The 27,461-nt window shown below is 32.3% G+C and overlaps 2 protein-coding genes across 2 annotated transcripts; one reads left to right on the forward strand and one right to left on the reverse strand.

The window, feature by feature from the left end:
* Nucleotides 1-2,196: 2,196 nt before the first annotated feature.
* LOC7488410 (uncharacterized protein At4g22758) lies at nt 2,197-3,844 on the forward strand. The gene is made up of 2 exons (XM_002311473.4): nt 2,197-3,136; nt 3,338-3,844. The coding sequence occupies exons 1-2, from the start codon at nt 2,905-2,907 to the stop codon at nt 3,544-3,546; spliced, it is 441 nt and encodes a 146-aa protein (XP_002311509.2). The 5' UTR covers nt 2,197-2,904; the 3' UTR covers nt 3,547-3,844.
* A 4,482-nt stretch (nt 3,845-8,326) lies between these two features.
* Nucleotides 8,327-10,928, reverse strand: LOC7482891 (DELLA protein GAIP-B). Its single transcript, XM_002312414.4, has one exon. It carries the CDS (start codon nt 10,507-10,509, stop codon nt 8,707-8,709), a length of 1,803 nt encoding a protein of 600 aa, XP_002312450.4. The 5' UTR covers nt 10,510-10,928; the 3' UTR covers nt 8,327-8,706.
* Nucleotides 10,929-27,461: the final 16,533 nt, after the last annotated feature.

Genomic DNA, 27,461 nt, shown 5'->3' on the forward strand with positions numbered 1-27,461 from the left:
ATCCAGGGAATGTAATGAAGAGGAGGATTGAGGAGCTGATCGACTGCCGTGCAGGTTCTCCTTATTTTCACGGAGCACCGAACAGTAGCTCCTCCTTTAGCACAAAAAAGCATGCATCCATTTCAGAATGCTGAAATCAGCTCTGCATTTTCCCTGAAAACAATTTTGTCCTTGTGTTAATCAATTAGAGGTTACCTCGACATTTAGCCCGAGTCGGAAATCCAATTCATTGAACTTTTTCCTTGGTGTTAGGTTTGCTGGACGACAGGGAAATCCTCCGAAAGTAAACAGCTACAATCTCTTCTTTGAATTCAAGTCAGCAAGAAGACATTAATTGGAGAGACCAACACCTCCTCCACAAGTATCCAAATACTGATCTCACTCCTCAGGCACACTGGTGGTTCAACCATCACTCTCTTGCATAAAATCAACAAAATAGCTAAAGAAAAAAAAATTGTAAAAGAAATCGAAATTAGCTGGCGGTATGCTCATTTTGAAATCAGTATGGATGGCTCTTGAGACTTATGGCTGACCATTGATGGATATTCTAATAAACGACCGTACATATCGACCACCTACTGCAAGGCTACTTATCTGCCGACATGGTGGTAAATTATCTGAAGCCAAATTCTGTCGATAGCGCAAGGGTCTCTGAATATTACAAATTATATATGTAGTTATGCAGATGATCCGGCATTTGACTTGTCAAGCATTATTAAATTTCTTCGTCACGATGAAGGTTGGGTTTTTCAGATAGCCTTCTGGTCATTGCCAAACAACCATCTATATTATTTGTCAAGCCATATTTTTATTTTTTCCGAGTTTACCTGATTTTAATAACTATGATATGAAAACCAAAAACTAAAAAAAAAAAAAACTTTTAAATCAAAATCAGTTATTTGGAAATTATAAAGACTTTCAAGGTTGACAAGAGAAAGTAGAAGGTTAAAAATGAATTCATGAATCAAAACTTAGATTTACGATGAAATTTTCTTGTTTTTTTATTTTATTTTTTTTAGTTTAACATGGGTGTCCGGGCTAGCTTGCGCGCACCTTGACCAATCCCACGGGCCCTGAAATTAACGACCATGTAAGCCTCCAGTGACCATCATATGAGCAACCATAGGGCTCGAATCTGAGACTATAGAGGAAGCAAACTTCTTGATCTCAAACTCTTACCACTACACCACCATCTAAATGGTTAATTTTCTTGTTTTTTACACTTTGATCTTCTAACTTAATGGATTATATCTCAATCTGGGTAGAGAAGAAATAAAAAAAAAAATGAAGAGAGATCTCAACTGTTTTTTGGCCCAAGTTTTGATTAGAAAACCAAAAAAACTTTGTGTTTCTTTCCTAGGTGTAGGCGCACGATAGATTTTTTTGGTACGATAAGGAGGTTTTTTTTTTTTTTTAAGCCGGTGGTGGGATCTTGCCATGACAGAATATAAAAAGTTAAAGTGAACTTTAAGGATGTAGTTTAACTATTTATATCTTAGATTTGCTTTCTAAATATCATCAATTCGAGTCTCACAAATCTCAGAGCTATTAAAAACTTATATGGTCGTTAACTTCAAGACCCATGAAATTAGTTGAGATACACGCAAGCTGGCCCGAACACTCATATTAATTTAAAAAAATAAAAAAGTTAAAGTATCGGTTAATTAACCTTAAACATATATATTTTTTAATCTATGTGATTCAGATTAAATTTTTAGTCATTTCAAATCAGGTTTAATAACTATTATAATATTTATAATAATTGCAAAAAGGGTGTTTAGGAATGTGTTAGAGTTGCTCTTCAAAATATTTTTTATTCATAAATGTATCAAAATAATATATTTTTTATTTTTTAAATTTATTTTTAACATCAATACATAAAAAATTTTAAAAAATAAATAATTTTAAAAAATATATTTTATCTAACCTGGATTTAGAATGAAATTCCAAACATTTAATAAGATACTGTTAAAAATTATAATTTTAAAATCTATTTGATATTGTGGTAGTGATTTTTTTAAAAGTATTTTTTGTTTAGAAATAAATTAAAATAATATATTTTTTTATTTTTTAAAATTTATTTTTGATATTAATATATTAAAAAAATATTAATGTAAAAAAATATTTTTTAAAACTTTTTAAAAACAAACATGCTGTTTCACGGAGGAAAGAAAAAGCGTATGAGAAGAAACAAACTTTCAAAGAAACAAAAAAACGTGTTTGCCTGTGCAAAAGGTTTCTCCTTGCTGTCAGGTGAGGTCGGCGCTAAGTAACGGACGCCAGCAAAATTAGAACAAAATCCCTCTGTTTAATTAGCCCACCTCATTGAAACAAACAACAATCAAAACCCAAACCCTCATCTCCTCCAAAGCCCCTTTCCTTCCCTCGTCCTCATATATATCCGGAACCCCGAAAAAAAGGCACCCCACAATTTTCTCTCAGATCTCAATACCCCTTTATCGTCTGTCACCAACGAAAGCAGAAGCAAAGCAATTTAATTTAATTTAGGCGGTGTTTTTTTGTGTTCTGTAGAAATAGATCATCAAAGAAGAAGATCCAATTGTTATCGTTGTGAATGGTGGAAATCTTAAGTAGTAGTAATTACATGCTCTCCCTTTGTCGATCAAGGGCGGGCGTTGTCTCTGTGGCCTCTGCTTTTGCTTTCGGATCTTGCAAGGAAGGCTGGTACTATCGTTGCATCGGTGTCGACCCGTAAACAGAGAAAAACCAGGAAAAAAGGAACTTGTTCTTGCTGATTTTTAATAACAACAACTACCCAGTTCTTGATTATTTGTTTTTGTTCAAAGAAAGCAAAAAAAAAAAAAAAGCCAATTCAAAACTTTTTTGTTCAGATTTTTCTATTTTTTTTGTCGGTTGTTCGAGAGAAAAACAAAAGGAAAAACAATGTTGCTTTACAAGCAGAAGAAGAACCAGGTAGCCAAGGGCAAAAGGTTCTTGCTTAGCGTGACGGTGTTGGGGAGTGCAGGACCGATCCGGTTTGTTGTTAACGAGGAGGAGCTAGTGGCTGCTGTTATTGATACTGCCTTGAAGTCTTATGCGCGTGAGGGTCGCCTTCCAATTCTAGGCTCTGACCTCAATGATTTCTTGCTTTACTGCCGCAATGCTGCTTCTGATGGTAAGCTGCTTGTTCCAAAACCCCAATTTTTTTGTGTCATTTTGTTCGTTTTGTATTTAATTTATAAGAAATTATTCCGATTCTGCTTGAAACTTGTGAACCCATTTTATTTTCGGAGAAAGATAGCAATTTATGTCTGTTTCTTGCATGTTTCCATGATTTAGGTTCAGTATTTGTAATCTGTGTGGAATTTGATTGCAGCTATAAGCCCCTGGGAAACAATTGGATCACTGGGAGCTCGCAATTTTATGCTATGCAAGAAACCACAGCACTTGAAAGCGGCGGATGATGGAAGATCCACTGCAGCATTTGCCCAGAAGGGGGGGAGTGGGAGCTGGAAGGCATGGATTAACAAGTCTCTCAATCTTAAGATATCCCCTCGTTGGATATCATATATTCTCATCAAGTAACTTTTCGAAGTAATGGAATTTGATTCCAATTTCATTTAAGTTTTGCCAAGTTGTTGGATTTGGTCATCTTATTAGTTGGTGTGGTTGTTTGTTTTCTTGGTTATGTCCCCTTGGGGTTTCTGTTCCGGTTTGAGTTGGGAGAACTGCGAATAATTCCTGATTGTTCAGGGAATCAATCAAATTGTTCTCCTATTTTTCTTTGGATAAAATAGACAGTCATCTCTGGTTGTCTTTAGTAATTTCCTTTCTTCTTATCAATTTTGGTTTGCATCTTGAAATGGAAGTAAATCGTTTGGTATTTGACTACTTTTGTTATTCTAGTTAATGGTTGCCATACCAAAAGAGGCTGGAGAATCCCAAAGAATTGTGCACTTTCATTTTTTTTCTCTCACGGGGACCACGGGCCTAAAAACTCCTGGACGGCTTGTTCCAATAAATTCAATCCCTTAAAACTGATTTGTAATACAGGGGGAGGAAAGGATAAACACAACACTACCCTCTCTGAACACGCAAGAGAGACGAACTTACCCCTTCAAGTTTCTTTGTTTAATAGCAGTTGCTAGGGAAGTGTTGTGACTCTTGGCCACTGAAACTGGAACTTTGAAATCAAGCCTCTCAAGGCAGGCATCTGTTGCTTTCAACCATATTTTAGGTCCTGAAGCAACCTCCTCAAATTCAATTATAGCAAGTTCTGAAGGAATATTTCCTCATCCTGTCAATGCCAGGAAGGGTCTGTTTGACAGGAGGCCCGTCCACATTCAGAGGTATGTATCTGATAGTAAGGTTTTGAGGGAGAGGGAAGGAGATGTATGTAGGTCAGGCTTTTGCCAGCGATCATAACATGAGGTTTGTGGAAACAGCTGTATTTTTCCGATGCATAGTTTCCTGTCATTCAATTAACATTTTTGTTCTTCACGGCACTAGAAAAGTACTGTCTCTTCCGTTTTGGAGCAAACTGAGGCCTAACTAATTCCTTAATAAGCCCAACCAGTAATTTAAAATGGTGTTAGGTCTGCATATAGTTGTAAGGTCTTGGCTGCTTCCTGTTATAAACTGGTGGGGCATAGAAACTCAACTCTTCAAGCCCCGAAGGTTCCGAACAGACCTGTATTACGTGGTGACAGTCAGTCAATCTCCTTAACTTGATGTATCAAGACTCCGAGCAAGTGTCTGCTTGGTCACAATCATTTAAACAGAGTGGGACATTTAGTTCAATTTGCTCTTTTGTTCTAAAACCAAAACAATCTAGAAATTGTCACAGCCACCTGTTTTGTGAGAGCTAAAATAGATTTATATTTCCTTACAATTTTATTGAATGAATGCAAACTGTTTTGTGTGATTGTGCAACCAGCCCCCCGCAAAAAATTCTTTTAGTTAAATTTAATTTCTGTTCTTTTCAATACCCATGGATCACTGTGTCAGATACCGAAAGTTTAAGAGCCCATCAAAATTTAAGAGAGTTTTGACCGAGTGCTGTTTCGATGGCTGCGGCCATCCAAAATTTACCAATTTTTTACTTCCCAAAACCAAGGGGTCTCTTAGCCTTATCAGTACTAAGACGCTGACAGCCTGACACGAGAGATGTTTGAGAATCAGTCATTAGTCTTTGCTTGGCCCGTCTTTAATTTGGTGTGTGGTAAAATTTGGGCTCGTTCTGTACTTGCGTAGCCTTCTACCCAGTACCTCTTTCACTTGAAATCGAGCCATGCTTGTACTGCTATTGTTAAGTGAGCGACAAATGCTCAATTACTTTGATAGCATGGGTTCTTACGGCCCAGTAAGTAATAGATTTTGTTGCTCAAGAGGGTAGATGGAAATAAAGATTTCAAGAGTTATATTCCGAAGGTAAAATTCTACTCGATCATTTATAATTACACAGATAAGTTTTTTAAAAAACAACTAGAAACTAATGCTACGATTTCTTCTTTTACAGAAGATCATCGATTTTAATGAATAAGACTTGCAACTTGAATTATTTCATTATTAATAGAAAAATCATGTATAATTATGAGATGATATAGTTAATAATGCATCAATCAATAAAAATTCTGTACTTTCTATACAAATAATGGTAAAATATTAGTTATTTTTCGCTCAATGATATAGATATATAAGTTATTTAGTTCTTTCTTTTATAAAAAATTAAACCAGTTATTTGAGTGTTATCATTAGAGTTTCTTGCTTTGCTATATAAAACTCTTTCTTATCCTTGTATCAATATTGAGAATATATATTTTTTAAAAATTCAATAATAATTACTTTATAATAGGGGGAGATGATATTTTAGATATACAAATTATTGGTGTGGTGTTGACATTGGACAACCATTTTATTATTTTCTTCACATCTAGTAATCCCAACGCCATTGTCATTTTGCCACTGCTTTAAAGTAAATTTCATGTATACAAAATTTGTTATGATTTACTTCTGCTGCTGATGAATAACTTTTGAGTTGATATTTTAAAAATATTTTCTATTTAAAAATATATAAAAATATTATTTTTTTAAATTATTTTGGATATAAGCGTATTAAAACTATTTTTAAAAAAAAAAATTAAACAAGAAAAAAAATTAAATTTTTATAAAATATTATTTGTAATAAAGACAACTTTTAATTGATAGATACAGCATCTGATTGAGAGAGTAGGACTGCTAAGAAAGGTAGCGGTGAGTCAATTGGCAAGCTCCTGTATTTATATCCACACCCCTTCAGATTTTCTAACCCGATATGATCAACAAAACGTGAAAATATTGCATAGTAGCTTCTGGATTTGTTATATATATATATATATATATCTGTTCACACACACACACAAAGCTTACACTATTTAAGACATCATGTCACAGTCACAAGCCTACCCGACATCTTAAACAGTATCAAACTCACGAGTGAGGGATTCTGACTCTTTTAAACACTGACCCATTTCTAAAATCCACAAGAATGTTTTTTGTAGTGTGTCTAAAATTGGGAAGAAGAAAATTAAAGCACGCCAACCAGTTTGTGCTAGGGGTTCTTTCAAAGAGTATTTTTAATTATGAAAAAAATATTAAAAAATATTTATTTATTTTTTAAAATTTATTTTTAACATCACCATGTCAAAATACAAAAATACTAAAAAATAATAATTTACATTAAAAAAATTAAAATTTAATAAAAAAAAAGATAAAATTCAATTCCAAACACGCCCGTAAACTGCCCCCTTAAACTGCCCTGGCTAGCCTTCCCTTCCACTCGTTTTTTTTTTCGAGTTCCGTCTAGCTTCTCAATAATAATAAAAAAAATATCTCACAGTTTCAGTTTGACTTGGCTTCCTGATTGTTTCGTGTAGTAAACAATGCGAAGACTAAAGAAGACGGACCACTTTCCTGACCTCTCTATAAATAGAATGAATAAGTAATGATTAAATGGGGGGAAATTAAAGTCATGCGTGTTCTCTCTCTTTAAAAAATAATAAATACATTTTAGAAAAGTAAAAAGGGAAATTAATAGAAAATGCAATAAAAAGAGGCTGCGAGCTTTTGAAAACGAGATTTGATGTGATGTCCAAAGATTAGTGAATTTTCAAACGCATGGTGGCAAATTGGCAAGTTGCATTTTAAAGGAATTGCATGGTTGAATTAAATGTTGTTTTAGACCGCAGAAATGCCATAAACAAGCAATATATCATCGCTTGTAGTGTACCTAAATGTAAAGTTGGTCCAATCCGTAGAGGCTAACATGGGCATGGTGCTTCCTTCCGTCCATTCATACAGACACCTACTGGCCTGTGTACACTAAATTATTGGCCCCCTACAGTGTTGACAAATCCCGAGCAATCTCTTTGGTGGTGATTTGCTTGTTTTTAAATTTTCCTAGATGATAAAGCATGCAGGAGGAGGGGCATGGTTCCTTTTCTGCTACTTTATGACGCAGTACGCTGACCAATTTAATCATGGGCGGCATTGTAGATAAGATAAACGGGCACATTATTTTGCCAGAGAGAAGAATTGATCAAGGATTACCCCCGCATATTTGATTTCTGCTTTTAGTTTTCCATTTACTCTTGCTTGCTTCCTATAAAGGAAGATTTCTTAGATTTTAATGGTTAGTAATCACATGAACTGCAAGTTCGAGCTGTCTTTTATGATCTGGGATCCACTAAAGCTGTGGGCATGTCGATCATCTGGTTAGAGGGAAATAGGATGGACATTCTTGATTTGACCCATATGAAATTTGAGTCTAAAGAAGCGGCCATCCAATTTGTAAGATTATCATCAACACTAAACAACAAAACCCAATCTCAAACGAACTGGGATCAACAATTTGCAGAAGTTCAAAATTTTAACTAAAGGTAACACACACACACACACACATATGACCACGAAAGTATTCCTAAAAAGGTTGTAATTTTGGTAGAACATGATGGATGAGCAGGTTTGGAGAAAGGATGTGATAGTAATAAAGAACAGACCAAAAGTTAACCTTTCCAATAAGCTGAATGGCAGATTCACAGCAAAGAAGTAGGAGTAAAAGAGAGACTTTTTACGCTTTTGTATATACGAGTCTGCTTTCCTGACATAAAAGAAGATTCTCAGTAGTCCTCTGCAACCAAAAAAAAAAGAAAAAAAAAGCAGTAGCTGTAGTTCAACTTGAAAATTAATGCCAGTCTTCATCACTTTTCTCATACCTTGATTAGCTTGCCTCTCTATGTGGAATATATGACAAGGGTGAAAAATGAAGAAAAGCTGGATAGTTTTTATCGTTTAGGTGGATCCACGAGATGACGGGCAGTTCAGGTCCTGCTTCCAAAAGAGTTCTACCAATCTTTTATTAAAGACAATATATATATATATAAATAAATACAACTTTTGATTCATCCTGAAAAACGCAGAAGATTCCACCCAAAAAACAAGAGGAAAAAAAGACTTGAAATGAAAATACCTAAGGGAACAGCTGGCGATTTTTTTTTTAAGAAAAAAAAATGACAAAGGAAAAGAAAAGAATACTGCTACTAATTAACAAAAGGTGATCCAGAGACAAGCGGGGTAAGTGATGGGGTCTCACTTTAACTCCGGAGCAGCTCAGCATATCACACAGAACCGCACTAGGGTTTGGATTGTGTGGGGTTCGAAAAGGAGTTGACCTAACTCGGACGAGTAGACTCAGTGTGTTTTGACTCTCTAAGCAGCACCAACTACCGGTTGGTTGGTGTTGAGCCGCCAAGCAGAGGTGGCTATGAGCGGGCGTGTGTGCCAGCCCAACATCAAACACCCATTATTCTCCTCCACTCTGTACCCGTCTCCACCAGCAAACAGGGCCAACAACATGCTGGCTTGCTTAAACGCGTTGGAACCGAGATGAACCGGAGCAAACCCAACCGAACCCAACCGAGTTCGCCACTGTGTCAGGGTCTCATGCCTCTCAACTCGGTCAGGCCCTTCGCATGCCACAACATTGCAAATCTGCTTCCCCAAGTACACCTCTGACATTATCTTATCTTGGGTACTCACAGATCCCTCCAGCGAATCAAACAGAGTCGAATAATAATGTAATGACTCAGTGAACCGGTCCAAGAAAATCGGGCCATTATGGTTCGCTTCTTGCTCAACAACAGTAACAATTTCCGGTTTCATTTGTTTCACGACTGATAACACCTTCTCAATAGCACCCGGCCTAGACAACAATTTATGCAACTCAAAAACCGAGTTAACAGCCACAGACTCGGTGGGTCTGAGTTCAAGCATAGAAGCATCAAGATCAGCCAAACTGTTAGCAACAAAACCTCTATACTCAAATTCCACATGAATAGTCTCCGCCAACTGGGCCAACTTCCACCCCACCTCTTGAAGGTGGTCCGTGTTATCATGAGCCGGTGGTCCAATACCGGTTAACCGAAAAGCAGGCGGCCCACCAGGCCTAAGAGCAAGAGCTTGCATCAAAGCAGGCCACTGCATCCCTTGATTCATAGAAAAATCAATAACATGGACACGTTTTTTCCCTTCAAAGGCCTCAAGAATTGCTTGATTGGCCGTGAAGTGAGCGAATTTCAGATAAGGGCAGGTCTCATAGAAGTGTATCTGAAGAATATCTGAGAGAGAGTGGTCAGTTGAGTTTTGAGGGCATAATTTGTAAATTCTCCGAGCTAATGCCTCGGCGAAGTAGGTGGCTACCTTACGCATGACTCCGGCCTGGGAAACAGCTAAAAAGCCGATTTGTTTGACGAGCGCTTCTGCCAGGGTAAAGTTACTTTCTTGAACGGCTTCGGCACAGGCCATTAAGAGATGGACGAGACGAATACCGTTTTCTTGCGAGTCAACTAGGACCACCGGACGAGTCGACTCGGTCGAAATCCCAAAAGAACCAAGGGTAGTAGCGGAAGACAATGATGACGAAGAGGATGTCTGGTATAGGTCTGTTTTTAAGCGTTTAGATTCTCTAGAGTCTATTTGGGTCTGAGAAAAGACAGCCTTACCTGGTATGACTTTCAGATCATAATCCGATGATGATGATTCCTCGAACAGCTTTTGTTGCTGATGATGTTTGTGGTCGGAGAAATCGATAGAAGTGATGGTGGAAGATTCAGCAGGAGCAAGTAAAGAATCAGCAGAGGGGTCGAAATTGAGATTTGGGTTCAACTCCGAAATCATGCTTTCAAGCCAGGTAGACAGATCGGAAGGATTGTAATGAACAGAATCAGATGCGAGGTGGGAAAGACCATCTTCTTGCGCGTGACCCATGACTTCTTCAAGTTGTTCGAGTTTTTGGGCAACCTCAGCCATGTCTGACGATCTTACTTTGTAACCCAAAACAGCTAAAAGCTCGTCCATCCCCCCATCTGCTTGATGCCCCTCTCCTTCCTCCCATATCTTAGCTTTCCCGTTATGAGGTGCCATGGCACTGGTAGAAGTAGAATACCCAGCTGCAGCAAGAGTAGATGGGTCTGAGATTTGTTGGGGATGGAGATTTGGGTGTTCTCTTTTCATTCTTCTTTCTAGGGAATTTCTATTATGAGAGTGAGATTTTTGGGTGTGGGGGTGGTGTGCTCAAAAACCAAAGACGGGTGTGACAATGGGTAGAGGAATCTGAGCATTGGGGATTGGGGGTTTTTTTAGCTGGGTACTTACCACTTCAAGATCAGGGTAAAAAAGGACATTTCTTTTAATATTAAATAATACACAAATAATTAGGGAGGTAAAAATAAGGCTCGTGATGCGGCGCAAGCTCCCATGAAACTATCAAGACGACAACTACTACTCAAACAGATAAGAAGAAGGGAAACTTATTTTCCAAAAATAAAAACAGAAGGAAACTAGTCACAGCAGTGGGAGAAGTTGTTGTATAGCAACAATTTAATTGAACTTCTTCTTCTTCTTCTTCTTCCCTGAAAGGGCGACGAAGTTTTATTCAGGGTACCATTTATTTTTGAAGTTTAAGAGCTGAATTTAAGTCAATGCTGTATTTAATTTAGTTACTAGGCTCACTGAAAATCCATGCCGTGTTGTAGGAAGGGGAAATATGTGGGCTTTCATTAATGCAAGCGGTGATTCATCGTGTTTATTACAAGGAACTTAGTTTTGTGCCAGTAAATAGGGGCTGTGGTTGGTGTAAATTAGGAAGGGGAAATACTTATTTTTTTTAATATACAAAAATAATATTTTTTTATTTTTTTAAATTTATTTTTAATTCCACCCTATCAAAATCACGATACAGATTCATTTCAAACAACAGAAAAAATTCATATTGTTTTTCAAGAACGCAGTTGTACCGCGGTGTGAAACAGCAACTTTTTAGTGCTCTAGGGTTGGAGAGCCTTAGGCTATATAGGATTCAGTTTGAGAAAGGTATGTGATGGCTATAATCCATTCTATGCGTAGACTAGAGAATTTTGGAGTTGCCTTTTCTTTAGAAATTAACTGTCAATCTCATCCTGCGATCTTTTGGATTGCATGGGAATTGTGTTGAATTCGTTCACACTAATCTCTAAAATCACGTGTACTGTACTCTCGTTGAAAAGAGTAAAGGAACGAGAGATCTTTTAGGTGTTCTTTTTTTTATTATTCTCAAATAATTCATATTTGGAGATTTAGAAGAACGAAAAAGGATTGATGTATTCCTTTCATAGATTAACAATCAAGAAAAGTCACTAAATTATAGACTAGGCTGTGGATTTCTATTTATTACTATTAGATTGATGTAGAAATTATATTATTAGATTTCATCTAATAATTTAAGTTTTTGGATTGAATTAACTCTTTTATATAATATCGGGGCTTCAATGATTAAGCGGTCACGAATTCAAATTTCATCATTCTTATTTATTTCATAAAAATTAAACATAATGTAGTGTGTAAACGTACGAGTTTCAAGTTAAAAAGATTTTTATTTAAGAAGATGTATAAGATAATAACATAAATTATATCTTGAAATTCTAATTAATTAAATTAAATTATTGTATTGAGAAGATTTTTAACTATTATTATAAGAAATCATTTACTTGAGAAAAAAAACGATCATTTTAAAAAAAACCATTTGGTCGAAGAAGAAAAAACATGATAGTATATTTTAATTACTTGACGTGGATGGGCTTTTTAAGAAATGATCAAAGAAGAGTTGAATCTAACGTACGAAAGTTGGATCGATGATGTTCTTTGCCATTAAAAAAACTACCGATTTAATCAATGGCATGATTGCGATGAACATAACACATAAAAATCGAGATGTTTGAACTTCGCGATCCTCTGATAGACTCCTGACCTTCACAGATTTATACCCGAGTTTATAAAATCGACCGATCATCGAAAATCACATAAGAATTCATGCCGAATTTCAAGTCATCGAGATATTTGAAGAAACGTTTCTCACCATGGCATGGCAATTTATCAACAATTAGGAATAAAATGTCATTTTCAAGGATGAGCAGTTTACCATTATCAAAACATACAACATGTGACTTAAATATCCTGCGTCATTCAATCCATGACTCCCGATTCTTGAATCATACAATAGTGGATTTCAAGATTGCAGATGTATTATACTAGTAGTAGTGATGTTTGATTTATTACAAGTTGAATATAAAGATATTTTTTTAAAAAAATCTAAAATTTATTTAAATTTAAATCTATAAGCATGCAAAATAATAACTTATAATAATTAAACACTAGCATGCACACTAAGTGCACACACAAACTTACAATTGTTATTTATTTAATGCCCTGGTATATATACTAGTAATCAAGATATCTCCGTGTAGATTAAAACAAATACGATATTTACTTGTTAAGGCGCTTTACGATAATGTGATTTTTATTGTTATTAATGATGAATTTTTTATTTTTAAAATTTTATTGTTCCTTACTTTTACATCCAGTATGTTTGTAATATGTCTCACGAGATTTCAACAATATCAACTTGATTTATATTTATTTTTAAATAAAATCCTTCAACTATATAATACAACACTCAAATATCTTTCAACGAGGTAAATTTAAACTTTAGATTTTTTTATGAAAAGTCAAAGTATAAGAAGAAGAAGAAAAACACTGGAAAATAAAGCGAGGATGAGGAACACTCCATCAACCTCTTTTCTATAATGAATTCTGTAAATTAAAAAGTTGAAGAATTAATTCTCACCTCTATTAATATTTAATTAGTCATTGTAAATTAATAATTAAATTTTAAAAAATGGATTGTTATTTGAGTGTGAAAATCAAGAATTTTCTAAAATTGATTTACATTACACCCTCAATCACGTTAATCAAAACAAATTTCCAATAAGTGTTTTAAATTTGATTAATCAGTCAGTAGAAAAACTAGTAAAGAACAGTTGCATGGTTGAATTTACAACATCTGAGCAATTTGAAATTTGTTATTAGACGCGTGCAATAGAGTGTTCCGTAAAAATTAAATTAGATTTACAGTTCATGTGGAAACATGCAATAAACTTGCGCAATTTGCGGTGGCGTACGTGTAAGGTAATCCCTCCCGTTCATTTAATTTCCACGGAACGTTTCCTGTTGACGACAGAATTATATTAAACGTGAAATCCTAAAAAGAAAAATGTTATTTTTCAATCATATCATATCACAGAGCCAATTACCATGGCAATTTCGGGCTGTAATATTGCTGTGTCTGAGAGACTAAAGACGTATTAACTTCAGATCTCAAAGCTGTTGTCTCTATATTCTCGAGAAAAAACAAAGGATCAAAGATTCTCTATGCCTGGATGGAGTTTTAACAGGAGAATTATACCACGAAAAAATAACATATTGGTCTTGTTTGTTTTTATTTTTTAAAAGCATTTTAAAAAAAATTAATTAATTTATTTATTTTAAATTAATATTTTTTTAGTGTTTCAAAAATAATTTTTATAAAATAAAAAATATTATTTTTATATTTTTCAAATAAAATATACTTTTAAAAACATCTTCAATTCACTGTCGAAAATTCCCACTAGATAACAAAGCGGCCGTAGCTAACCCTCGGGTCTTGCATACTTCTTCTCAATTTTTATTTTGGTTCGAAATATTCATTCATTTGTCGATTTAAATTACCGTAGAGTTTAATTAGTTAATTCTCTTCGTTTTAATCCCTTGGAATGTGTTCATCGAGTCTGGTGTCATGTTTAATTAGTTAATTTTTTCTATTATTTAAAGAAATTAATTACGAGGCTCGGCCGTGGTGGTTAAGCATAGAGAATAAATAAATTTAACGTGGATGCCCCTTTCTAGCATTGAATATGTAGGCCGGGGGGCGAGGGCTGATGTGCAAATGAATGTATAGACCAGGGACTGTTTCATAGTTGGCCTGACCTAGAAAAGTACAGCGCTCAAAATCGAATCCTGTTGACGTTTCTTGGTGGAAAGTACATGAATAGTTGAGGACTGTAGAGAGCAAAGAAAGCAAATTGTGATTGAAAAACCTCGAATGTGAGTTTTGGGATTGGTTGCTGATAACAAAATACACTACAATGAAGGAGTGATGTTCACCGGGTTTTTTACTGTGGTTTCAGATTCAACAGCACTGTAAATTTTAATTATATAATTACAGTTTTGTATATTAATCAAGTAAAAATTGGCTTGACTTGTAGGAGTGATAAAGGTCCTTTTTCATTTTATTAACAATGAAAACACTAGAATGCTATTTAAAGTGACGAATATATGTGGTCTCCAGGGGTATTTTTTTTTTCCCCCTATTGAATGTAAAGTGAAATTACTTAAATATCTTTATTGTAAAAAAAAATAGCTTTGATTAAGGGTTTTTTTTGTCTTTTCATGTTGTGTTTTTGTTGTTTGTTATTTTGTTAAGGGCATATTTTAACTTTTGAATGTATAGCAATGTAACTTGAATCCCATTTAAGTGAAACTTAATAGACTTTGGTTAAGTTTATAAAGTAAAATTTTTTAATTTGATTTTTATTTTTTTATTTTTATTTATTTTTGTTATTGTTTTTTTTTAAATTAACTCTCAAATTGAAAAATTTTCGTTGTTTTTTTTTACTTTAACCATTATTTTTTTAATTGCTATTTTTTATTGTGAATCAGTGTAATTATTTTTCTAATTTCATCATTCGACATTTCATTTTATAAAAATTAGAATTCACATTTTTTTCATATATAATGCTTCTAGTCTAGCGACCCAAGTTATGAGTTTGAAAAGTGAATAGATGTTGATATTTATTTTGCTTAATTTTTTTTCGATATTGTCATTTGACCTTTTTTTTAACTCTTTTGTGTTTTTTTACAATTTATTTTTCTATTAGATTATCACAACCTCGTAACGTAGAGCACGATCTTGGCAAGTTAATCAGGTCTGACTTGCCCTTTAATGCCAAATTAATATGCTTATCATGTTATCTTATGCTGACTTTCACTGTTTTGTTTTTTCTCCCTTTTTACCTGGTCCATCCTTCTATTTTAATTGATTAAAATAAAACAATATTATTTTTCCGCTATTAAATAAAGGTCTTTTTCATAAGTTATTGTGATTTTTTTATATATGTATATTCCTCTTTTTTCTATCACTACCTCTATTCTTTTTCCATCTAATTCAAATATAACTAGCTTATATGGTTGGCTGGGTCTATAACTTAAGTCACTAGATTTCTCTTATTTATTTAAAACATGTTTGCGGCACATAGGTATTTTACTGAGAAAAATAGTGCAGTCTTGTGGCATAGCACGAGCTCCCGTTCGGTAAAAGAAAAACTAGAGTGAAGGAGAATTTACTTGTTATTGGTATCTTTTTTTTTCTTTTCTTTTTAAGTTTGATACTCATTCTTGTTGTTATTGCTGTCTTCGTTTCTCTTAAATATTTATTTATTTTTACATTGAAAAAAACCTGCCCAGCCAGCGGCATAGGCCAGGCTACAAGTTTAGTCAAACACTAATTTCCCTTTGTTTGCTATGCCTCTATGAATACAGGCAAACTTTATAGAAATTGATGACCATTTCATAGCTAGATGGGATTTAACAATGAAATCTATTCAGATGCAGCATATGTCTAGTAGTGAGATTTTTATCCCGAGTCCAGGGTCCATGTCCTGCAGAGGCAATACTTCTTCTTTGTCATTTGCGGTCTCACCACTGTCTGGTCGTTGTAGACTGTAAACTATGCTATTTACCTGTACAGTGTAATATTTCAAAACAAAGCACCAAAATGTTTTAGAATCAGAATTTATAATTTCAATAAAAAAATAATAATAATCTATGGCAACAGAATTGACAACCCTACAAGAAAACACCGTGCGGATAAGAATGCAGTGCTTGCAGAGTGTAGACCCGTTTTGAAAAATCCCACAACGTGCCTGGCACGTGAAGAGACATCCCCTTTCGATGATCAAAACTCAAATGTCAGAGGCCTGCCCTACCTAATGGAGACCATTTTACTCGAACGGCCCCGCCGTTAACGTCCGACCCGTTTATCGTCGCATTTCAAACTCTATGAAAAAGAAAGAAGCGCTAGACTGCATTGAAGCCCTCAACAGCCTTCTTATTGTGTTTTGCTTTGAAAACCTCACAGGGCAACATCAAGGGATCCAGGTAGTGTTTGTTTTTATCGTCTTGCCGGCATTTTAAACCCTTTCTTTTTAATGTAAAAAATTATTTATATTTTTTTATGATTTTAATATACTAGTATAAAAATAAAAAATAACATTTTAATATATTTTTAATTAAAAATTATCACTCACGTATTTTCAAAAACACACTAACTACTCCTAAACTTTTTTTTAAAAAATATATATTATGAAAAAAATAAATAGGAAATTCTCACCATATTCTGTCCAAACATTTTATTTTTATTTTTGTCAGAACATATATTATCAATGAAATATTTGAATCAGTGTGTCGGTTGGAATTTCAAATGAAAACAAATCTAACCATGTATATGTTTTATAAATAATAAATTATGATCAGATTCAACTTATACGTACATACCCTCAGTGGTGTTTTTTGTTTTTTATTTTTAGAAAAAAAAGGAGGAAACTTTTTAACCTTTTAGATGAACTTTCTCTGGTGTTAAGGTGCATTTGTTCTATATCATTTTTTAGTGCGCACGGGGTAGCAAAAATCACCAGTGAAACATTTCCTGTGAAAGTGTATTAAAGCCTACGTGTACAACATGTCTGTAAATGAGAAAATTAGCATGTGCTGACTGCAAAATTACAATATCAACTTAATTAACTCGTGACTCGGGATAACATCAAGGGGAGGAAAGAGAAAAAATAGAAAATTCAATGCTCAACAAAACTAATTTTAAATGATGAATTAAAAAAAAAAGAAACACGAGATAAAAAAACCCAAGTTTATTCTACTTATCTATCACCCGCAACATTAGATATTTTTTTAAAAATAACTTAGAAAAAATTATCAAAATTAAATAAAAAAATCAAACATTGAAAAAAAAATCATGAGTCATCCAGGGCTAACCTAACAAACCTGCAACCCCGGATAACCTTGAAAAAAGAAAACGCAACCCTGATCATGAGACTGAGATGACCCTGCAGAAGAAGAAAAATCTTGAACAAAATTCTTAACTATAAAAAAAATATAAAAGAAAATAAATAGTAATAAAAAACAACGAGGATCATATCTAGTATAAAAATCAATGAAATAAATAACGACGGACTTGATAAAAAAACAAAAAACAAAAGGATAGAAAATGATAATTAAAATAATGAGGACCAGGATTAGATAAAAAAAACAAAAAAAAAATATCGAGGGACAATATTAAAAGAAAAAACAGATTAAGAAAACAATAAAAAAAAGCAATTAAAAGAATGATGTCCAAAATTGAATAAAAAAACAAAATAAAATAAAATATTGAGGGACAAAATTGAAAGAAAAAACAAATTTAAAAAATGATAAAAAAGAGTAATTAAAAGAACGAGGACTAAGATTGGATAAAAAAACAAATGAAATAAAATATCGAGAGATAAGTTGAAAGAAAAAATAAATTAAGAAAATGATAGAAAAAAATAATAATTAAAAAAACAAGAAACAAGATTAGATAAAATAAAATAAAATATTAAAGGAAATATTGAAAAACAAATTATAAAAAATTATAAAAATGAGCAGTTAAAGAACAAGAATAAAACATGAAAAAAAAAAGAATTGAAATAAAACTTCAAGGAACAAAATTGAAAGAAAAGAATACAACCAGAAAAAGGATAAAAATATAATAATAAAAAAAATATATAAAAATTTAACAAAATCAAATGAAAAATAATGAAATTAAAAAAAAAATATTTTTAAAAAAATCCAAAACAGATAAATATCAATAATAATAAAAAAAAACATAATTAAAAGACGAAACAGAGGGGAAACAACCTTGATTTTTAGCTTAACCGACACGAATTTCAAGGAGAGGAGATAAAAAACAGGAGGAGAAAAAAATCAATTACCGCCTAACCACTGTGATTTGAGCAAAGATGCTTTGCCTCCAGTGCATGCTTTGGACAACACAGCAGTTGAGAAAATTTGGTTGTTATATAACACCGCACAACCCATCAATTTTTTCTTTTTCATTATTGTTTTACTTATGAAAATACTAATTTACTACCCCTAATCTACTTAGATTATAAAAAAAAATTCATGATGAAAATATTAAAATAACAATTGACTCGTGCATTTTTTTTTTTTAAGGATAATAAAAAAATTGCACTATTTGTAAAAAAAATGAAATCACGCGAAAATTCTTTTAGCCTTTTGTATGTTTTTGTCTTCTAAAGACATCATTGTAATTGAACTGTTTAAAAAATATAAACAACTAAATCGTCTCAAATTAATTTGCAAATCATCTCTGGGTGCTCTGAAAAGTACAGTTCTGCCCTTCGAGGAAGGTAAAAAATCTGTATTTATAAGAATAAAACAGTAATTATAGTATACAAATTCACAGAGAATTACCTGGCATTCTACTATGAAAGACCGATGATATCAACCATTTAGATGGTGAGCTAGTAATAAAAACTTGAAATTAAAAGATTTGTTCTTTTTATGGTCTCGGGTTTGAGCCCTATAGTTATTTATATGATGGTCACTGGGGGCTTATATGATAGTTAACTTCAGGGCCTGTAGGATTAGTCGAGATATGCACAAGCTGGCCCGGAAACCCGCGTTAAACTTAAAAAGAAAAAGAAAAAAGAAGGATGACTGATGATATATTGTAGAGTTTTTTTTATAATATAATAACGCTGTTATCTTTAAATGGGACCACATGATAAAAGTCCGTGCTAAAAACAATGCGAACTGACAATAGATCCACAGCAGCTTCAAGGTGGCAGTGGCATTCGATATCACCGTGGACGCAGCTTTGTGCTGGGGCCCACTGCCCATGTGATTGTAACATGTGTTGGGATTCCAGTTTCACGAGAGGCCCACAATCCGCCCCCTACCTTGGTGGCGTTTTCACGGTTATGTTTCCAGGGAATCTAACCACGGACGCCTGTTCTCAGCTGCAGTACTGCGTTTATTTATTTATTTTTGTTTTACAGCCGGTGACCCTTCAAAACATTTCTTACCCCCAGAAATTAAATTCATCCTCTTAAAAGAATCGAACACAAGTTCATTTATCAAGATCTAAAAAATTATTATAATATAGTCTAACTCGGGGTTATAGTATTCATGGCTAAAAAAAGGGTTTGCATACTTTTAATAATGGCGTCAACCCTCAAATTATTATAATAGCATGAAAGTTTGACTCCTGCTCTATCTCTCATCTCAATCAAGACTAGGAGGAAGCGGAATCACTTATGTGCTGTGGAGACTGATTTACATGGGTTTTTTTTGTTTTTGGTAGATGGATATAATTTGTTTTTTGAAATGTTTTTTATTTTAAAATATATTAAAATAATATTTGAAAACAAGATTTAAAAACTAGTTAACCTTTGTTTATTAAATTTTAAAAAACAATTAATTTGAGCTCAATTTGAAAACTTTATTTATAAATCAACGAAGCAAATTTAATAGGTTTATCACTCGTAGTCATGAGAAACTCATTTGAAATCCCATCAAATAAGGTCATAAGTGAGTTTCTAAGCATTGAAAAGAAGTTATTATAATATAAATCAATTTTATGTGACATGATCAATGACTTTCTTATTATCCTAATATAAGATCCCAGGGAGTGTTTTGTTGTTATATTAAAATAAAAAATACAGAGACAATGAAAACATAAACTTATTTAATTGGAAATTAAAAATATAGACACAAAATAAAATTATTTTTAAGATGATTTTTGAGTAATTTTTTACAAGTTCAAAATATAAAGTATATGAAGATTATCCCCTTATCTTCATCTTCATTATCTTTTTTATTTCGAGGTAGTAACTAAATATAAAGTATAGCTAGATAATTAATTGATTATTTTTTCCTCTAAATTATTGGTGGATTGAATGGAACAACCCCGTCCTTTTTTTTTAGTTTGACATTCACTATGCTATATTAAGCTACTAATAACTCCCTTATCTTCTTTTTTTTGTCTGATTCCTCGTGTATTCTTTTATTTATTTATTTTCATGCTAGTACATGAGCTGTGATCGATTGGGTTCTTTAGTATGTTTTGGCTAACATTAGCGATGATAACACCACCAAATGAAATGCTTTGCATTAATTTTAAATCCAATCACCATCAAATTTGACTGTTATAAATAAGATCTAGAAGTTTCAGATTGAAAAACTAAAATTTCATATTTCTGAGTATAATTTGAGTTACAAGATAACTAAATCATATTTATGAGTTTAATCCGAGTTACAAAAATGGTTTTAGTTAATTTCAAGATATTATTGGAAGGTTAAAAGAGCTATTTTTGGGATCTTTGGGTTGGTTTAATTTGGTTACGATGACAATTAATACGAGTTTTAATTCGAACATATCATGGTTAATATATTAAAATCAGAAAAAAAATATAGAAGGTGTCAATCCAATAAAGAAATAATAATGAGAGGTCTATCAACAATTTAACAAGATAAAAGAGATTTTAATCCCAAAAAAAAAATGTTCATCCAAATGACCAATAATTTAAGAACTGTCCACATAGGTTCGGCTCTATTAGAACATATTTATACGTTATGAAAACTTTATAACGATCAAGAACCAAATGAGTTTGATATTTTGCTTATCTTTCATCACAATCAATATTTTTATGCGAATGATTACTGCAAATCTAAGCTCAGTCCGATTTATAGGATCATTAATAATTTAAATGAATTAATTTGAAATGAATCCGAGTCAAACCCGAACATGATAGAATTTAAATGAAGCAAGCTCGCCTTCAAATTTTAGATTCGCAATAAAAAAATAAAAAAAAAGGAGTTCAAACCTTGTTAAAACTAAACAAGTCGAGCATGGATGCTTAAAAACTCAGACTTGACTCGGACCAGCTTATTTACGTGAAAATGCACATGCGAATACACAAGGATTCGTTCTCCGAGAAAAAAATATAAAACAACTGGAGTAGAACGCGTTATCGAACGGCCGCTAGCATAAAATAACACTGCTTCTGTATTTATTTATTTATTTATTAAAACAGAAACCTTGCCAATTAACCACTGAGAAAACAGGGCATTGATTTTCTCCGCACGTGTCACGGAGGCTTCCATGCTTTCACCATCTTAATTAACAAGGCATTGCCGATCGAGGACAGTTTGAAAGGTAACCTGATAATATTCTATTGAATAAAGTTTCCATGACGTTATATTACAATTTGATATAGCATTTAACTAGAATAATTATATATATAAAAAAAGAAGATCGCCGTCGGGGTGCATGACGTGATTATAAAAATGACTGGAGGAAAAGACATTTAGACTAGAGTGCCGCCGGCGCGCCGGCGGCATAAGAAGGAAATTGACATTTTACAGGATGCATATTACGAAATTAGCACCCGAGACTCGATAGAAACTGATCAGACATGCTAGATGGATAATCAAAACACTCGTTAATTAAAATATCCTAAGTTACGTGCATACGACGGAAGTAAATGCTCTGTTTTGGCCTTTTCAGCCCTTTTGGAAACTAATAAATACATATAAGAACTTCTCGTTGCTGTTCACTTGTCCTCCTATGATTTGATTTTGAGGTTATCCATGAGGATCGATGTCAATTTATGGACACAGAGCGGATATAATTGCCCGATCCAGTTCATAAAGTGTTTGAAAAGGTTGTAATAATTATTTTTTAAGTATTTTTTATTTTAAAATATATTAAAATAATATATTTTTATAATTTAAAATCTTTTTAATTCAACACATCTAAAATATATTAATTTAAAATAAATATAAAATTAAATTAAATTAAATTAAATTTTTTTAAAAATATTTCCAACTACAGTGCCGAACACGACTTATTCATTAGGCATGCTAAAGCTGATAATGAGCTAGAAAAATACATACTTATGCAAGTTAATGTAAGTTTTAATTTCCAGGTGTAGGTATCAGCTCGTACCTTGTTTATTAATATTAAAATTAAACTATTTTTTTTAAATAAAAAAACATTGAGCATGATAAAACTTTCACTATAAAGTAGACTCGATACACGATGAACTCAGACGATTTCTCCCTCTGCGGTTGTAAGGAAATGATTGTATTTTTAGAGGCAAAATGATATTTTCACAGGGTTTAATTATCATTACTAATTTTTTTTTTGGATAGATTGGTCTCCGTAAATTTTTATTGCGCATTAAAAATATTAATTTACCCTTTATAGAGAAGAATTATAAAACGGGGGCAAAGGGTTTTTTATTTTTTTTAATGGTAATCACTTAATTACCATTGCAATTTTGTTTTTCTTTAACTTGGGTAGAAAACGTGTTCTTGTCATTTCCCTTTAGCTTTTCTTTAATCTTCAAATAGAGTTGTGAGAAACTGGGTCTTTAGATATATAATGTATATTTAAAGCACAAAAGTTATTTGTGATTGCATTACACGTGCAAGCGAGTAAGAGGAGCCTACACCCTTCGAGCAATATAAAAAAACAATGTTAGCCCGTGTTAATCTATTAAGTCCGCGACACGAGTCATTTGACAAAAAACAACAAATTTGAAAATATTTTGAAACTCAATCCTCAACAAACCAGATATTAGATGATAAAAATTAAAAAAATCAATATATAAATGGATAAAAAAATAGCAATAATTACAAGCAAAAAAAAAACCTGAGCCTGATTGGGTCAACTCACCAAATATTCGAACCAGGTTATGAAACCGAGAAAACTCGATAGAAAGGAAAATAGAAAAAATCATGAAACTTATTTTTAATTTAAAAAACAATGTTGAATTATGAGACGAAAACAAAAATAAGTAAAAGAAAAACTTATGCTAACCTTTATTTGCTTGCAAAACTCGTGTCTCGGGCCATTTGATTGGAAGAACAAGATATGAAAAAACTATAAAGACCAAATCTCAACAAATTTAATATTGGATGGTGAATTTTTTTTAAAAAAAAAAACAATAACATAAAAGGGTCAAAAGGAAAAAAAGTAACTAAAATGAAAAAAAATGGTAAGAGCCTACCTAGATAAACACGTTAGACTCGTGGGCTATGTCATTAAATTATGATAACCCCGTATAAAGAAAAACAAATAAAACCATGAAGGTTGTTTTTTTCAAAAAAATCAATGTCGAGTAACAAGGTGTAAAGAGAAAACAAGTCCATAAAAAAAAATAGAAACATGTGTTAGCTAGCTTAGAAAACTCATGACCTGGGCCATCTCATGAACCCCAAACCTTAAAAAATCAAATGTTAAATGTTGAAATTATAAAAAACATTTATCATGAAAAAAAAAATTAAAAACATGAAAATGCAATAAAAAAATGATGATTAATTTTTTTTTAAGAAAAAAACATGAAAGGCCGAGTAATTTTGGATTGAAGGGCTAAAATGAAAAAAAAGATTAATTTTACAAAAAAAATAAACAAAGAGATCCCTAAAAAACGAGGACCAAATATAAAATAAAATAACAAATTATATACTTTGATTAAATGATGTAATTAAAAAAATTTAAAAGTTTATAAAACAGATAAAAGAGAAATGAAGAGAAAAAAAGAAGCAAAATCAAATTTTAAAAAATAAATTTTTTAGATTGATCAATAAAATTGAAAAACAAGATGAAAACTTATAAAATGATGGAGGATAAAAATAAAAAATTAAAAGAATAAATATTAATACTATTATACTAAAACATCCTTAATCAAGATGACTATTAGAAATTTTAATCGCCATGCATGAATTTCAAGTAAAAGAGGGAAAAAAAAGTTTGGATAACAATCCGTCTAGAAAAACCAAACAAGCGCGGTTAAAAATGGAAAAGGACATCACAAGAAATCTAACGAATCAACAAGGCATGTGATAGACAAATTTTACAATTTTTTATTAACGTAAAATACCAACTTGCCCCTCCTCCGATGTTTTTATAACTCAAAAACTAACATGAAAATCTAAAATTTCCCTCGAAACAAGTCTAAATTATTTTTCATTTCAAGGGTAAGTTAGTAATTGAACTGTGTTGTGAAATTTGGAATTTAAAAAAAACCCCTAGCAGCCAATAATCTTATTTTTATTTTTAAGGGCAATAAAAATATTTTAATATCCCAAAAAAATATGAAAAAACCTTTACACCCAATTAAAAACAAAAATAACAAATAAATCATATATAAAATTTCATTTTACCCGTGAGCGCTTAATCCTGTAGTTTGATTTGGTGAATGAAAAAAATTGTTAACTCATTATCACAATACACGGTAGTCTACGTGCTTGTCTTGTGTTCCATTATTTTCCCGCGCATTGTATATCTTGTCAATTAATGTGCATATTTCTTTCCTTTTTCTTTTTAACAATCCATGTGCATTTTTATCTCAATGCGGCGGGGTTGACTTAAGGAGACGGAGACCTGGCATCCCACACGCGATGGTCATCTCAAAAGAGAAAAAAATAACTATAAAACTATCCTTTTATTTCTAAAATTTTGGAATGCATCGTCGTCTAATGTTTTTTTTACCCTATAATCTCAGTCTCTCTCCTCCCCCCTCTTCTCTTTTCCTTGAAACTGGAGGGAAAAAATATCTTCCTACTCGATAAAATTAGAGTTAAATGTAATAAACTTTAAATAACTGTCGTGGCGATTAAGGATTTGTGATTTATTTTTTGAATTTAAACCTTGAAATTAATATTAAAAAAATTAAAATTTAAAAGTCGATAAAAAAATAAATAACGTGTCTATAAAATCCTTTTAAGAAAATATAGTTTTGATTTACATGGAAATTAATCAAATAATGTTTCCCAAAGGTGGTACAATCATGCAAAGCAGAGAAACAGTGCTATGTATCAGCCTTTCTAGTTAACCACGCAGTTCTATTTACGGACATCTGTTCTCTTTTCATATCATCCAAACTATCTTAAAAATTAGGTTTGTTAACTTTACCCGAATTGATTTAAATTATTTTTGTTGTTTAATTTTTTTTATTTTTTTATTTAATATTAAATTGATAAGAATAATTCGAGTTGCTCTTATATCTGTTAAGTCCACCGAGTCATTATTAAAATAGTTATATATCAAATATATTAAAATAAAAATGAATTGAATAATCAGTAACATGCTTATATTATATAAAAATTAATTAAATTAGTTATATAATTGTATTAAAATTAGTTTAATGTAAAATGTATTAAGATCTAACTAACTATTATAAATGATTTTTTAACATTAGAGCATACATAAATAAAAGAAAATCAAATTCACATCATTCAAAAACTATTTCATCTTCCTGGGAGATGCTCGTGCACACCTGGAGCGCAATCCATCTTAGAAATTACAGGCTGTGAGATTGATTGCATGCCCCACTTCCAGAATGTTTTTATATCTATATTCTTTAAATAAAAAATAAATTTGAAAATCCTCTAATTGAGTGTCGGCCGAAACACTTTTCAGTGCAATGCGGGTTATCTTCTGCACCCATCGGCACAGTGAGACATGCATGCTAAAAATGATGGGGCAAATTCGACAGCACATCTTGACAGACATGCTCTTTCAAATTCAAGCCTACCTTTCTACCTTGCCATTGAGTGCTAGCTACTAGTAGTGTTATCTCTGGGTCCGATGGCTGACTGGGCGTGAAAATGGTGTCAAATCAGCTGGCCAAGAATGGCAAAAAGAGACGACAAATCTCACAAGGAGGATCACTCACATATTCCATCTCCTGCATCTCTGATCTCTCCCCGGGAAATTTCTAGGTGCGTCATCTCCTTAGCATGAGGGGTCGGTCTATATTTCCCCCTTGCAAAGGAAATTCTCTGCTCTAATACGCTTCCACGTTTTTGGACCGGAAGACCTGGTCAATGGCCACTCGTTTTATTTATTTTTTATCCATCCTTTTACTTTTTATTTGCGCACAATTCTCATGCCCGATTCTGGTATCCTGCCTCACATTTTTCAGCTATTATTTTCTCAGTGATTTATTGTTTGAAACCTTTTTTTTCCTTTACTATTTCAAGCCCTAGGTGTAATCTGAACTGAATCCTTTTTCCTACAGCAGCGGATGTGACCTGTCCACAGTGTGAATTATGTTTTTAACGGTTGCATTTAGCGTGATTAATCGTGCGCTGTTAGCCACCCTGTCAAAATGTCAGGGGAGTTGGATGTTTTTGATAATATTTGTTTTTTAAAATATTTATTTTTGAATATAGTAAAATATTTTTGTTTAATTTTTTTTTATTATATATACAAATCTTTGTGGGTGAACTGATTTTTTCTCTAGAAAAATTAAGCCCCGTAAACTTGTAAGAAAGGAAAGATAGAAAAATTAATCCGGTATTGTACAATCTTCAAACCAATCTCAGTCGCTTACCCTCTCACATTCTTTAAAAATAAATAAATAATATTCTTATTTTCACACGTGTTGTTACTACTTACTGGTCTTTAACAAATTGAAAATCGAAAGAGTTTCATTCATTAAATGTTTGATATAATTTCAGATTTTGCTTTTATATGATTTTTAAAAATATTTTTAGTTTTAAAAAATATAATTTAATATTTTTAATATCTTATGATGGTTTTAAAACATTAATATTAAAAATAAAAATAAATTATTATAATATATTTTAAAATAAAAACTATTTTAAAATTCACTTCACATCACAATTTCAAACACCTTCATAGTTAAGAAACGCGTGACACCCTTGCAGAAATTTTTTTAAGACAAAAAACTTTATAATATTCACGGTAAAAGTTCTTGACAATTGTGCAGGTCTAGCTATTATTGAAAAATCTAGTACGAAACTTCCATGAAAGGACGTAATTTTAGTTGGATCTCAAGGCACATTTAGTATGATAATAATTATGGTTTAAAGTGTTTTTTTATTTAGAAATATATTAAAATAATATTTTTTTATTTTATTTTTAAGATGAGTATATTAAAATAATTTAAAATATAAAAAAATAATTTTTA

The sequence above is a fragment of the Populus trichocarpa genome, chromosome 8, assembly GCF_000002775.5.
Source record: "Populus trichocarpa isolate Nisqually-1 chromosome 8, P.trichocarpa_v4.1, whole genome shotgun sequence".
In the NCBI taxonomy this organism is placed as follows: domain Eukaryota; kingdom Viridiplantae; phylum Streptophyta; class Magnoliopsida; order Malpighiales; family Salicaceae; genus Populus; species Populus trichocarpa.

Excerpts from the sequence above, each read along its gene's own strand:
- LOC7488410 (XM_002311473.4), top strand. The coding sequence starts at position 2,905 with ATGTTGCTTTACAAGCAGAAGAAGAACCAGGTAGCCAAGGGCAAAAGG. Across the intron at positions 3,137-3,337 it reads CCGCAATGCTGCTTCTGATG|CTATAAGCCCCTGGGAAACA; the intron begins GTAAGCTGCTTG and ends ATTTGATTGCAG.
- LOC7482891 (XM_002312414.4), bottom strand. The coding sequence starts at position 10,509 with ATGAAAAGAGAACACCCAAATCTCCATCCCCAACAAATCTCAGACCCA.